Source organism: Rhinatrema bivittatum, chromosome 1 (assembly GCF_901001135.1).
Source record: "Rhinatrema bivittatum chromosome 1, aRhiBiv1.1, whole genome shotgun sequence".
NCBI classification, from domain to species: Eukaryota; Metazoa; Chordata; class Amphibia; order Gymnophiona; family Rhinatrematidae; genus Rhinatrema; species Rhinatrema bivittatum.
Genome location: NC_042615.1, coordinates 165,608,114 through 165,623,273, shown reverse-complemented (window position 1 = coordinate 165,623,273; position 15,160 = coordinate 165,608,114). Strand labels below are relative to the sequence as shown.

The window sequence follows — 15,160 nt, the reverse complement described above, 5'->3', positions numbered from 1 at the left end:
AAAAATGTCATCAATGGGTCCAGAGCTAGAAGATGATCTGGGCCCTCACTTCTTTTAGAGGTATGAGGGGAGGGGGGTTCTGTGGTGATGGTCAGGATCCTTTTTTGGCTTTGACGTTGGGGGTACTACTAGACCCCCAAGGATATAACATTATTTGGATGGGGGATGTGGGGAAGGGATGAGCCTGATGGAGGGTATCATTAGGCTAAGAGGACATTTTTTATGGATTTAGAGGAGGGGTTGGGTAAGGAAGCGGGCCATTTCCAAATGATTTGCTTTTTTTTTTTTTTTTCTTTTGGGGACCAGATCTGCCTTGGAAGGCAGTGGGAGCAGGGGTCCTCCTTAGACCCCAGGTTGATTTTGGCAGATATGGGAGAGAGGTATTTTGGACACCTTGGCCCTTTAAATTTCCCTGTAGGATCATTGTTCCCTTGAGAAAATAATTACATCTCCCTCAAACATGCTAAAATAATGGGGCTGACATTTTTCTAAATCAATAGCACTATTTTATTACCATAAGATTGCCTATGCATAAACTGCTTTGCATGCCTTAAGAGATTTTATGCATGCAAATGCATTTAAAACAGCTATTTCCATAGGGGAGGAAATCTTCTGGTCTATTGCGTAATAGTGCTGTGATTTAGCTATACTGCATCATGCTTAGTATTTAATGCAAGTTACAGGCTGTTTAACTTGCAATATTGCCTTGTCCAATGTTGAGGAACTCTTTGCCCATACATACTACTGCCGATAGCAACAGTATGTTGAAGAAACTGCTGAAAATGTACTTATTGATACAGGCCTATGAGCTGGACTTTGCTGCATTTGATTCTTTTGTTTTGAAGAAGAATGGCTTAGCTTTTTTTGTTTGTTATGTGCATGACATGACATGAAACTTCCTTCAGTTTTGTTTTTTTCTAACTTTGTCATGTCCTTTATTATATATGTTTTATTTCCTAAGTAATCCGCCTCAAAGTGCAGAATATAATTTTTTTTAATAAATGCTAAATGTTAGTAAATCTTCCTGTTATATTGAACTTTTTGTAATAATATGAATCACCTTTTTCTTGAACATTCTCTTCTCCTCATTCATGAGAATTGCAGAGCAGATAAGGGACATGCAGTTCCTTTTTAAAGTTGGTTTGTAGATTTTTTCTGAATCTTGTTTTCTCCCCACAAATATTTTCAAAATGAAAAATTGAATGTAACATTTTCTTTTATGCAATTCTTTTATAAATATAGTGCTTGTGGATTATCTGGCAAGAGTATGTGAATTATTGCAGGATGCAGCCTCATACATTGGAAAGACAGAAACTAATTTTCAAGCTATTAGCAGGCAATACAGTACATTTTTTCATCAGCCACCCACAATATTGCCTGAGCAAGATGATCATACTCAAAAAGATGAAAAGGAAAAGACAGATATTACTGAAAGTGAAAAGTGTATTATAAGAGATGGCAGTGAGAAGATAAGGCCATCTCAGCCTTGTGAAATAAAAGCAGCAAGCGATACATTGAAAGCAGATCAGGAAATTATCACACCACCAAGTGTAAAAGCTAACGGTTTCCATACAGAACAGGAAGTCAACAAAATACTTCCAAAGCAGAAAGCATATGAGGATTATAAGCCAACGGAAAGTGAAGCACCAGAACAAAACAATGAGAGTGAGAAGGAGCAATTGAAGAGTGTTTCTGAAATAAAGGGAAAGCAAATTGTAGTATCATCCAGCTCAGAAACTTGCAATGAGACATCGGTGAATTATATGGATCATTCGCAAGAACTGGGAAATCAATGGTCTGAAAAAGAGTAAGTAACATTTGCCATCTAGAAACCGGAATAGTTTATCATTTATTAATTGTACTTTTATCAAAAAGTGCACAAAAATGTCAGGAGAAGAGAAGACCATCTTCAGAGCAACCTAGGCCTGTTAACAAGGATTCATGGGATTAGATTGCCCTATTTGAAAATGTACCACTTAACTATGGGTAAATGCGTGCGAGCTGTTTCACCCCTTCACTACAGGACCTCAGAGGCTGTTCACAAGAGATGTTTGCATGGGCATGTGAGCTGGGAAGCAATGCCTCTAGATACGATTTTTCCAATCCACGCGTATCATTTACCAACCAAAATCTGCCTGCAGATAAAGCAGGTAAACAGTCCTCGGCTCCTTTCTTCCTCTGGCCAGTTTTCATAGTCTTTGCATCCAGGCAAGATGCTTAAAAATTGCTCCCCAACTGTGACACAATTACAAGTAGTTTCATTGCTGTAAGATGGTAAAATCACTGAAGTCAAAATTCAAAGCCATTTAGATGAATAACTCAAGTTATTCATCTAAATGGCAAGTTTTGGGAAAGTCAACTCCATATCCAGCTAGATTTTAGGGGTTCTATTGCTTAAGAGGGCTTGGATACAAGTTTGTACATGAAAATTGAAAATTGGACCATAGGCACTATACTTAATTCTTTCTTTCTTTTGTTTTTTAAATACTACTTAACTGGATATCTTTTGAAGATATCTAGTTAATTAGGATGATATGCAGCCACACAAGGCCAAATAACTAAAAAGTCTAACTGGTTGCAATCAAACATAGCTGGTTAGGTTTTTTAGTTATTTCACAACATATAGCTGGATACCTTGAGGCAGGTATATTCAGCAGGACGTTTATCTCGCTGAATTTATGGGACAAATTACCTGGTTAACCTTAGCCGGATAAAATCTCCATTAACTGGATTACTGACTATTGGCCTCAGAAATACTAATTTTAAACAGTTTTCTATGTAACCTTTTCTGAGTAGACTCCAGAAAACAGGTTTTCATTATGGAGATGTGAAATCAGATTGTGAAGTGGTACATGTCAGCACTCCATATTGCTACTTCTTGAGAACCCACTGGTCAGCATTTTATGCCCCCAATTAACAGATAAGTGGTGCTTCTTAAAACACTGATAAGATGCTTTACTTACTTTGCACAGATGCTGTGAGCATCATGCAACTCAAACTTGAGCTGCACAGCAAAGCTGAGTTAATGCTTCTAATGGATACTTATTTAATAGCTAATTGGTAAGACAACCTAGGAAGAGGTAATGGGAAGGGTGAAAAAGATGGAAATGAAAAGTGTGATTGTAGGAGGAAAAGGGAACCGATAGAAGAGCAACTGGAATGATGAGAAATGTAAGGAAGGGGTGAGTACTGTCATCTTTTACTTCTTAAGCCCGGCATTGCACACTTTGATCATGGCTTTCTTTACAGCTGTTTTCCATTTTGAAACATTACTATATTTCATAAATAGAGCTTTACAGCTAAAAATGTTTCAGTTGTATCATTTTGTTGTAGCACACACTAAATGGTTTAAGCACATTAAAACCCATTTATTGTGTGTTAATATGACTTACTGTGTTTTAAATCACTTTAGAGTGTGTTAATAAATTTAGTGCACACTAAAACATTAGCACACATTAAATGAAATGAAACAAATGACAGCACATTCCTTGTCACTATAATTATTTTATAGTGATATGAAAGTATAGCTTATCTCCTAGAAGGATACACCTGTGTACTTTACCACAGCCATAATTATAACATGCTATTTAGAAATCATAATACAACAATTTTAAATAATTTTCTTGGTCAAGAAATGCGTAGAAAAGAAAAAAAAAGTTCCAAAAGGAATTCTATGATTTTGGCAATCAAGTCTAACCAAGAACAATTTTATTTTCAGTAGCTTGCTCACACAAGGCACAATGGGGCAAATGGTTATCCTGGACCTAACGCTACAGGGGTGATAAAGGGGTGATGCATGAACACTAGGGATGTGAATCGTTTTTTGATGATTTAAAATATCGTCTGATATATTTTAAATCGTCAAAAATCGTTAGAGGCGATATTTAATAGGAATTCCCCCGATTTATCGTCAAAAATCATAAATCGGGGGAAGGGGGAGGGCGGGAAAACCAGCACACTAAAACATCCCTAAAACCCACCCCGACCCTTTAAAATAAATCCCCCACCCTCCCGAACCCCCAAAATGGCGCCGGCCATATGGCCATATTGCCGTACAGCAAAATGGCGCCGGCCGTACGGCAACACGATTCAAGTGCAGGAGGTCGTTCCCGGACCCCTGCTGGACTTTTGACAAGTCTTGTGGGGGTCAGGAGGCCCCCCCAAGCTGGCCAAAAGTCCCTGGGGGTCCAACGGGGTCTGGGAGCGATCTCCTACGCTCGTGACGTCGGGGAACAGGAACCAAAATGGCGCCGGCGCCATTTTCTATTAATTCACCCATGGCCCGACGCCCGAGAGTGGAAGATCACAACGGGACCCCCCCACTGGACCCCAGGTAATTTAAGACATTTTGGGGGGGTTCGGGAGGGTGGGGGATTTATTTTAAAGGGTCGGGGTGGGTTTTAGGGATGTTTTAGTGTGCCGGTTTTCCCGCCCTCCCCCGATTTACGATTTACACGATATTTAAAAAAACAAAACCTCGACGATCCGATTCCTTCCCCCCCCAGCCGAAATCGATCGTTAAGACGATCAATCACACGATACACATCTCTAATGAACACTGGTATCCTCTAGAATCAAGGCTGGTGAATTTCCCTCCCTTGATTCAATGGGATAGATTTGGTGAGGCTGGCCAATGCACCTTCTGATTCCAGCCTTTTTCTTCCTTGCAGGTGTTCTATCTAGATGTCTTGTGAGTGTTTAGTTTGGGCATCCTGAGTGTATGTGGTACAGCCTCTAGGATGATGTTAGCACTCCCTGCTCTGATTCCTCTACACATTTTTTTCTTTCTCACCCTTCTCTAACTCCTTGGCAGATTTCTGAGGCACATCATTTTGATTTGTATTTTCCTTTCCAGAAAGTCTCTTAACTTCTTTTACTTCATTCCCTGCAATCCATTTTTTTCTTCTTCTGCCCTCAGCACTGAAAACCAGCCCCTTATGTCAGGTTTACTGTGATTCAAGTTTGCAGCAAGGGGGCTGGGCCATGAGAAAAAGAGGACTGCATATGGTTCCTTGAATGCAACAGTAGACACATGCTATGGAGGCTATTTAGAGCATTGCCCTTTAAGATAATGTTGGTTCTGGGGGAAGTGCGCCACCTTTGCACATTAGTGATGATGTTTTTTATCATGTATTTTATCCACTGCAATATTTTTATGGGGAGAGGCCAAATATCATGGGAATGCCACTTCTCCGATATATTTTGCCCCTCCTGAGATAAAATATCATCATATATTCATTACCTTGAGAGATCGGGCCTTTTCAACAGCTGGCCCCCTTCTGTGGAACTCCATCCCACCGGACCTTAGACAGGAGCCCAGCCTCCCAACCTTCAGGAAGAGACTTAAGACCTGGCTGTTTAAAAAAGCCTTCCCGGACACTGATTAATTCTATTCAACCAGATCTACCACTTCCACATGTAAAAATGCTGTTACTAATGTAAATACCTCTATCTAATGTTATCCTCTCCCTTCTCTTCTCTTCTCCCAGTTCTATTACCTTGTTATATGTAACTGCTTCCTTCCTCACTATTAGGTTATTCAACTGTTCTCTGTACACCCCTGTTATATGTAAACCGGCATGATATGTTTGCAACATGAATGCCGGTATATAAAAATTTTAAATAAATAAATAAATATAATAAATCTCCCAATAGGGTGATTTATTGACAATCTTTGTAAATATGACACTAAACATTTCAAGTAAAAATGTATTTTTTTTCTACAGATTTCTAGTGCAAGAAAATGGTGAAAAAGAAGCTAAAGTAGCATGCTACATTAAAGCACCTTTCACCACTGTGCAAAATATAAAATGCAAAATCATTAATGACATGAGTTCCTTGGTGGTGTCTGATTTTGAGGAGCTAGTTAGCAATGTCATCATCATTGAGGGCAAAGACCCTGGACTAAGACTTTCCTTTCCCATCTGCATTGTAATTCCATTCTGTACACGCTTCAAGGGAAATTATCGAGATATTATGGTGAAGGTAAATGATGAGAAGCTTCAATCAAGTTACCTGACTCCTATAGGTTTGGAGGGATATCAAAAGAACCAGCAGGTGGGTAAACTTAGAATTGTATTTGTATATAAAAATGTTCTTATGGTCAACAAAAACATATATATTTTTTGAGAATGGACAACCAATACCCAAGATGGGATCCCAATATAGATAAGCATTGGAGATCTTCTTTTGTCTAGAATGGCATGGAAAAAAGTCAACAACATTTTCTTTGCTGATTTATTTAATTTTGTAAACAAAATAAAATAAAAAATGAAAATATTTTTCAAAATGTACCCTGGGCTTCCCTTCTATTACTCTGCTCCTTCCCACATAATCTTACCTAAAATCTGAGGTCAAACTGGTTCCTGTTTACAAACTGGAATTAGAGAGCAAGTTATAGAGCAGAACGTTACAATAGGACTGATGTAATAAGACCCGTAGTGAAAACTTTGCTAGTTGTCTGCATGCATTTTTTTAGTGTATACAGCAAAAGCAGGCACCTCTATAGATATACAAATGAGATACTCGCAGAAAATCCATGCAGATATGTATGCTACAACACATGCTGAAGGTCCTACGCTATAAATTGCTCATAATCCTGTATTAATGTGATGACCTGTGATTGGTTCTCAGTTGAAAGCCTTTAAGACATTATTGAGTTAGTGGTCCAGGAGTTGGACTGAAGTTGGATAGAGCAATGTCTAACTCCCTCATGATTCGTCACCGACCACATGTATATCAGATGCATTTTAGTGGGCCTGCAAAAACACAGGTATCAGTACAAATTTTTTCCCCGAAGTTTGGGAAAAACTCCAGTTCAGGATTCGGGTCTCCCGAACAGGACGAATTAGGCCATTTCGTTGAAATGTCCTAATTCGTTCTAAATGAATGCACATCCCTATCAAATATTGTGGCAATCCCAAAACTTCTCATAGGTCATTGCAAGCTGGTATATCTCATAGGGGTTGTACACAACCATGCACACCTGAGCCCTGCTACACCTAGATAAGCAAACAGTCAACTCTCATGTACAGATGGTGAGGACCTTGGCCCTTGGGCTGTCATTAGGGATGTGCAGACAAAAAGTTTATGTTCATAAGTCCATAAGTCGAAGGTGAGGGTCAATTTCGGTCAATATGGACATATGTAGAATTCCATAAGTTGAGGCTATGTCCATACGTGCACCGGTTCCCTAAATAAAAATTTAAACCCCTCACCCTCCTTAATCCCCCCCCAAGACTTACCAAAACTCCCTGGTGGTCCAGCGGGGAGTCAGGAAGCCATTCCTGTATTCATTTGCGAGGAGCACGTGACGTCCGCGTCACTCCGACGTGACGCGGACGTCACGTGGTCCACCGTGGTTCCGCTCCCAGACCCCTCGTTGGACCCAACCGGAACTTTTGGCCAGCTCATCCTACCACTTCTGCCTGGCTCCTCTCCTTCCTCTCCTCATGCCTGCTATGGCCTAACACTCCAAGAGGAAGGATCTGGGTCAACTTGAGGGTGTGCAAGATGAAGAACCAGAGAGGTCTGAATGACCTTGAGACATACTGGGCAAACTGGTGGACCACTTGGGAAAATTGGCAATATCCTTCACGTGAGCGTGTTTTAAAATTGGCCTTCCTGTGTGTGTTAAAGCTGACAATTTCTTAAGAAAGATACACGAAGTACATTTCCTTGAGTAACGGCTTAAAATTAGGAGTAGACATACACGTGCTAGGCATATTCAAAATCTTATCGGACAAATTTTGAAAGGGCTGTGTTAGTAAAAATCTGGACTTTCTTGCTTGGATGGGTCATGCGCATTTTCAAAACGGCCCAGCCACGCGCGTAAGTCCCGATACACACACAAATGCTGGGCCCTGAAAAAGGGGTGAGCCGAAGCATGGTCTGGGTGGGGAGGGGCAGGGTGGGGTGGGACGGAGGCTGGCTGGGACAACGGCCATTCGCCGTTGTTCCGGGGAAGCGCACACCGACAGCTGGCCGGCGCACAGACGTTGCTTCTGCTCCAACAGAGCAGTAAATAAAAAAACAACAAAATTGGGGATAGTTAGGGTTAGGTTAGGGGTCAGGGTGGAGAGGGGAAAAGGTTGGAAGAGTAGGGTTAGTGATAGGAAAGTTCCCTTCCAGTCCACTCCTTAATTGGAGTGGACTGGATAGGAATTGGGGAAGGCCCGATTGCGTCGCCGCGCCTAATTTACTAAAATTCACCCCCCCTGTGCATGCTGCTCACACATGTATGCATGGATTTTAAAATCTAGCAAGCATGTGCACGCGGCCAATGGATTTTGTAACATGCGCCCACCGGGAACTGATCGCAGATGGCCACACGCCCTTCTTTTAAAATCTACCCCTTTGAGCGTAAATGTGTGCATTAAAATTTCAGCTTATATACCCTCGTGTGCCCATACATGTGTATGTCGGCACCCTGCACTTGTTTTAAAGTTATCATCCATGTTAGTGTACTACAGGAGGAATTCAAGAGATTAGGGAAAGGTCTTGGACAGTGGGTAAGGACTATAGCGTTTTCTGAATTATTGTCTTTTTTTGGTAAGTGGTCCCTATTTACCCCTTCTCTAGGTTGCTTTCCTGAAAAAGAGGCAGTAACAATCACTAGTCGATCTTTCCCCGCTGTCTCTTACTTAAAAATGATGCCAACCTCCGGGCCAGCTGGCACTATTTGTTTTACGCCTGAAAGTAATTTGGCCATAAAGCTTATTTTGTGGCCCTATTGCTCCTTACCCATTGGACTTTACTGCCATAAAACAATCTGGTGCTGGCCAGCCCTGAGGCCAGCCCCATTTTTAAATGGAAACCAGAGGAGCAGAAGTAACTGGGAACTCTCCTGCCCCTTTCTTCCTGGAAGACTCCCATGGAAGGGATAAATGGAGGCAAAGGAGAGACAGGTCTTTACTTATTTGTGACAGTGGTTGGATGGTGCTGGTAAGATTCCTACTCTTTTTTCAGTGATAGGGTTGGGAGACGAGGGAAGAAAAAGATGAGACCCAATTTTTTTTTGTCGGTGATGTGGGTGGGAGCTGAGCGGTCCAGTGAGGCCTCCCCTTTTTTTTTATAGTAATAAACAGAAAATATCTGAAATTTTTGGATATTTTCAGGTGAATCTGTTTTTGGTTTGTTCCTTTTGGAACAACCCTGACATAGACTGTTTCCCTGAGAAAAATGAATTTGTTTAGAACAAATACATATCCCTAATCCACATTAATTCTTGGAACGTTGACTAGCCTGCTGATGTACTCAAGTTGTTCCTCTTCCTAATGTGCGGAATACATATGGACTGCGCCTCTAGGATTGTATTTTTAAACAATGTCCATGCCTGTTGAACACTTATAACCTTTGCAGTTGCACCTTTCAGTTTTTTTCTAACTATTTTTCTCATTTTATCAAAGTTTCCCTTTTTAAAATTTAGTGTTAGAGCTGCAGATTTACTTATTGTCCCCCTTCCAGTTATTAGTTTAAATTTGATCATGTTATGATCACTGTTGCCAAGTGGCCCCACCACCGTTACTTCTCTCACCAAATCTTGCGTTCCACTAAGAATTAAATATAAAATAGCTCCCTCTCTTGTTGGTTCCTGAACCAATTGCTCCATGAAGCAATCATTTATTACATCCAGGAACTTTATGTCTCTAGCAAGTCCTGATGTTACATTTACCCAGTCAATATTGGGGTAATTGAAATCTCCCATTATTATTGCACTGCCAAATTGGTTTGCTTCCCTGATTTCTCTTAGCATTTCATCATCTGTCTGACCATTTTGTCCAGGTGGACGGTAGTATACTCCTATCACTATACTCTTACCCAACACACATGGGATTTCTACCCATATAGATTCTACTGAACATTTAGTCTCTTGTATGATCTTTATCCTGTTGGACTCTATACCCTCCCGGACATAAAGTGCCACACCCCCACCAAGTTGATCCTCCCTATCATTGCGATATAATTTGTACCCTGATATAGCACTGTCCCATTGGTTATCCTCCTTCCACCAAGTCTCTGTGATGCCAGTTATGTCAATCTCATCATTTGCTGCTATATACTCTAACTCTCCCATCTTACTACTTAGACTTCTGGCATTGGCATACAGACATTTCAAAGTGTGTTATTTGCTTGTTTTAACAACCTGCTTTTCAGTTTTTTGGGATAATTTGGAAATCATTAGCTTTGGTGATTTTTTACATATAGGTATATGAACTATGTTTGCATTTAATGGAACCTCTCTGTTGGGATGCCCTAACTCTCCTGTTTCATTAGTGTCCTTCAAGGATGCATTTCTCCGAACCATGCACTGCTGAGTGACTGTCGGCTTTCCCCCTTGTTCTAGTTTAAAAGCTGCTCTATCTACTTTTTGAAAGTTAGTGCCAGCAGCTTGGTTCCACTCTGGTTAAGGTGGAGCCCATCCTTTCGGAAAAGTCTCCCCTTTCCCTGTCCATGTTGTAGAATGGTGCAGGTAGCCATGAACGAGCAAACCATACTCCTACCACCTATCTGAAGAGACAATCATACATCCCCTCAAAAGTGTGTCACTCCCCCCAACAAATAGCCACTCCTTAAACAGATTCCCTCCTCACTTGCCAAACTCTGCCCCACCCCTTTTGAAATTCTGTCCCTTGTATGCTAACCTGGGGTCACACCTAAAAGCCAGGACACCAGCATTTCAATTTTGGCTGCCCACCCATCCTCTCTCTTTATATCTAGTGGAGCCCAGGGTTCCAGTGCATATTCAATCCTTAGTCATTCTTTGCCTGATAGTACTGAAATTCAAAATGGCACTGGATGGCCTGAGATTTCCCTTTGCACTGTCAGTTATTTGAGATGTTGGGGGTGGTGGTGGGGGGTGGATAGGGAGACCAAATATCCCTCTTGCATTATTTACTCTCCTATGATCTCTCCTTCCCTAGCCTTATCCCTCCGTACCCCCTCCTTACTCCCTCCCTATCCTCTCCTTTTCCCTGTCTCCCAACCCTTGTCACCCATCTTTTCCCCACTCTCCTACATTTCCATTCTCTCTCCCACCCTTTCACTGAGCAGTTTCTCTCTCCTTCCTCCCCAGCCCCCCTCTTTAGTCCTGGCACTTTCTCTGCTTCATTGGCTATTAGTGCTTAGACTCCTCATTAGCCATGCTGCTCATTTCCATTGGAATTAGCATTCTCCTCTGCTGGTAAGACCTGGGCTCCCTGCCAGCAAGCTGCTAGGGGTGTGCATTCGTTTTGAACTTAAATGGAAAATGCAACTTTTTTTTTTTTTTAACTTAAAAAAGTGATGAGGCGTAAACGATCGGATTTCCAACTTATTCAACATAGCTATGTTGAATACGTTGGAAATCGCGATTGTTGATCTAAATAAAAATTTAAACCCCTCACCCTCCTTAATCCCCCCCCCAAGACTTACCAAAACTCCCCAAGCTGGCCAAAAGTTCCGTGAGGGTCCGAGAGCGGACCCGCGGGGAATCACGTGACGCCGCGTCACTCCGACGTGGCGCCGACGTCACGTGATTCCCCTCGGGTTCGCTCCCGGAACCCTCGTTGGGCCCAAAAGGAACTTTTGGCCAGCTTGGGGGGGCCTCCTGACCCCCCCAAGCTGGCCAAAAGTGCCTTTTGGGCCCAACGAGGGGTCCGGGAGCGGACCCGAGGGGAATCACGTGACGCCGTGTCACTCCGACGTGACGCCGACCTCACGTGCTCCTTGCAAAGGAGTTCAGAAATGGTGTCCTGACCCCGTTGGACCACCAGGCGGTTTTGGTAAGTCTTGGGGGGGGGGGGGGGATTAAGGCGGGTGAGGGGTTTAAATTTTTATTTGCACATATGGACATAGACTCAACATGGAATTCTCCATATGTCCATATTGACCGCAAATGACCCCCCCCTTTCGACTTATGGACTTATGAACTTAAACTTTTGGTCTGCACATCCCTACAAGCTGCACAGTTTGATTGGTGCTGTGTGATGTATGTAGTCCTACCTCTCAGCTTCCTCAATGCAGCTCATTCTTCCACAGGCAGACTGCACATAGCATGTGGGTAAACTAGCCTGACAATTCAAACAGCAAACACAGAGGTACATCATAAGCATGGCAGTTAGGCATATTAAAACATTGACCCTCAAAGGTGGTATATCAGGGGCAAGGCGAGGCAGAATAGTAGCAGCAACACCCTTAATGAAGTGCATGTGGGGCATAGCAGGAGGTATATTGTAGCAATACTCCTAAGGTAGTACATGGCAGTTAGGCAGAGGAGCAGTAAGACACCAAAAGTAAAATATATATGGCATAGCAGTTAGGCATGTGACAGCAAGATCCCTGAGGTGGTAAAACTGGGATATAGCAGGTAGGCAGACTGAGGCATGGATTGATGAGGGCTCTCAATATCCCCTGCCCTTGAGAAGATACGTTCACAGGGCATGTGGGTTGGAGGTCAGAAAAGATTGCTCTGAAGCACCTTGGCTAGGCCTGGCCACACTGAAGACTTTTGTGCCCAATATGCAAGCATATCTGTGTCCATGTACTCCACTGTTAGAGGTTTCAGTCTTTCTTGCACCTACTTTTGCAAAGACTACAGAATCTGCAACACCACTGCTTCCATTCCTCTTCTTCATGGAAGTCCTCTTACTTTTCCTCTAGAATATTTACTCTAAGGTTGACGCCACACAGAGTGCACTTATGGAACTCAGATACTCTGTGGCATCTTTGAAAGGCTACCGTCAGATGGCGAGGTCTGTTGCAGATGTAGATCAGACTTCACCCTGGAAGCACGTGATCCCCCCAGGAGGAGCCCGTAGGGACACGGCCGCTGGGACTTAGGCGACTCCCTGAAGATAGAAGATGGTCTGGATGCAGGCGCCTCCTGCAGGTCGTGGGTTCCAGACGGCTGGTGCCTCCAGCAGGTCGTAAGTAGTCTCCGTAGAGAAGTTGAAGAAAATCCAAAAGCCGGTCCAGGAGTCAGAGTCCAAAGAGCGGTCCGCAGCCAGTCCAGGGGTCGGAGTCCAGAGCGAGGTCCAAAGCCAGTCCAAGGGTCGGTGTCCAGAGATCGGTCCAAAGCCAAACCAGAGGTCGGAGTCCAAAGCACGGTCCAAAGCCAGTCCAAGGGTCGGTGTCCAGAGAGCGGTCCAAAGCCAAACCAGAGGTCGGAGTCCAAAGCACAGTCCAAAGCCTGTCCAGAGGTCGGAGTCCAGAAGAATCAATCTAGCAAGGAGGGAAGAGCAGAAGCGGGACGAAGAACCAGGATACCAGGAACACAGGAACCAAGCAAGACCTCAATACCAAGGCAAGGAATGAATGCTCAGCCCTTGCCTTAAGTACAGGAAACCGGGGGAGGAGCTTCAGGGGGAGCCATGACACTTCCTGTCATGGCTCCTTTAAGAATTATCTTCAGCCGCGCACGCGGCTCTACGGGGCAGAGGAGGAGGAGCCAGATTGCCGTGGAGCCATGCTGCTGACAGCCATAGCAGCGGTCCGAGGGAGAGAAGAAGAAGAAGAAGGCTGCCTGCGTCTGCAGGCAGCCTCAACATGCCGACAATCCGGGTGAGTAGCTACTGCGGCCGTCGGCCTTGCTTCAATTGCGGCCGACCACGGCCGGCGGCCATGACACCTGTCCCGGTCACGGCCTGCCGCGGCCGACACCGCTAACAGTACCCCCTCCTTTAGGCCTCCCCCTAGAAGGTTTGGGTTTACCAGGGTGTTTTGAATGAAAGTCTGTGAGCAATGATTTATCCAATATATTCTTAGCAGGCTCCCAAGAATTCTCCTCTGGTCCAAATCCTTCCCATGATAGAAGATACTCCCATGTTTTGCCTTTTTTCCAAACGTCCAACACTTCGTGTACCCTGTAAATGGTTTCATCTTCAGCCCAAAGCTGTGGTACATCAGGAAGTTTCCGAGAAGGCCAAGTGAGGACTACGGGCTTCAAGAGGGACACGTGGAAGGAATTATGTATTCACAATGTCGCTGGTAGTCGAAGCTGATATGTCACTGGCCCCAATTGTCGAAGCACCGGAAAGGGCCAAATGTAACGAGGAGCCAATCGCATGGAGGGGACTCGCAGGCGGATGTGCCAGGTGCTTAACCACACTTTCTCACCCGGACGGAATTGGGGTCCAGGCTGACGCCGCATATCGGTAACTATAGCAACCAATTCTAAACTGTGTGACATCACATCCTCTAGAAATTCAAGGCAGGACAAGCTAGCAAGGAGACCAGAGGGAGGATAAATCACAGTGGGCTGCAGATTTCCTCTCTTCGCCTGGAGGCAAATTTCTTCTTCATCTGATTGGCCTGTTTTGCTGGGGCGCTAGGGGAGGAACCGACGGGACGCCTACAACAGTGGCATCCTTTACCCCCTGCTTGCAATGGATTTCCTCTCTTCATCTGGAGGCAAATTTCTTCTTCATCTGATTGGCCTGCCCTGCTGGGACGCTAGGGGAGGAGCCGACGGGACGCCTACAACAGCTGCGTCCTGTACCCCCTGCTTGCCGCGGATTTCCTCTCTTTGCCTGGAGGCAAATTTCTTCTTCATCTGATTGGCCTGTTTTGCTGGGACACTAGGGGAGGAGCCGACAGGCCTATAACAGTGGCGTCCTATTGGTGCGCAGCTGCCGCCGGCGCGCCACCAAAGCTGCGCGTGCCTAAGGGGCGCGCAGCTTTGTTTGGCTTAGTTTGGCGTGATTGGCTTGGCAGGAAATTCTGAATTATTGTACTGCAGCCACGAGTTTAAGAGGAGGTAAAGAGGCTTGAATATTGTCAACGACAAAGAATCCTCAGTAAGAACTGTTGAGAAGTTTATTTCTTATAAATATTTGTGATCTATTATTGGGCTCGGCTTTGCCTCCTCTTTGTAATGCCACACACAAAGAGGAAGGCAAAGCTGAGAGAGTTGTCCTCCACACCTGTGTCTTCTAATCAACCTAAAATTGAGGATTGCTTTGTAAATACTCCCATAGAGATACCAGGAGGAGGAGTCGCTGAAGGATCAGACCGGGAGCAGGGAATGAACCTTTTGACTCAGGAGACATCATTAACTCCTGGAGCACCAGAAACACCTGAGCCGCCTTTAGGGAACAGAGAAGAGATACCCTTTTCGGGAGATCCCAAGCTTAAATTAAATTTTACGCCACTTCAACATCAGAGAGTAGCAGAGAGTGTAGTC

At 44.0% G+C, this 15,160-nt stretch overlaps 1 protein-coding gene across 2 annotated transcripts in view; it reads left to right on the top strand.

Annotated features, from left to right (window-relative positions):
- DTHD1 (death domain containing 1) overlaps positions 1-15,160 on the top strand; it is a 108,747-nt gene that overhangs the window by 21,070 nt on the left and 72,517 nt on the right. For both annotated transcript variants that reach the window (XM_029589643.1, XM_029589631.1), the window contains exons 2-3: positions 1,243-1,807; positions 5,727-6,057. In XM_029589643.1, the coding sequence (XP_029445503.1) occupies positions 1,243-1,807; positions 5,727-6,057 (896 nt within the window). The remainder of the gene's footprint in view (positions 1-1,242; positions 1,808-5,726; positions 6,058-15,160) is intronic.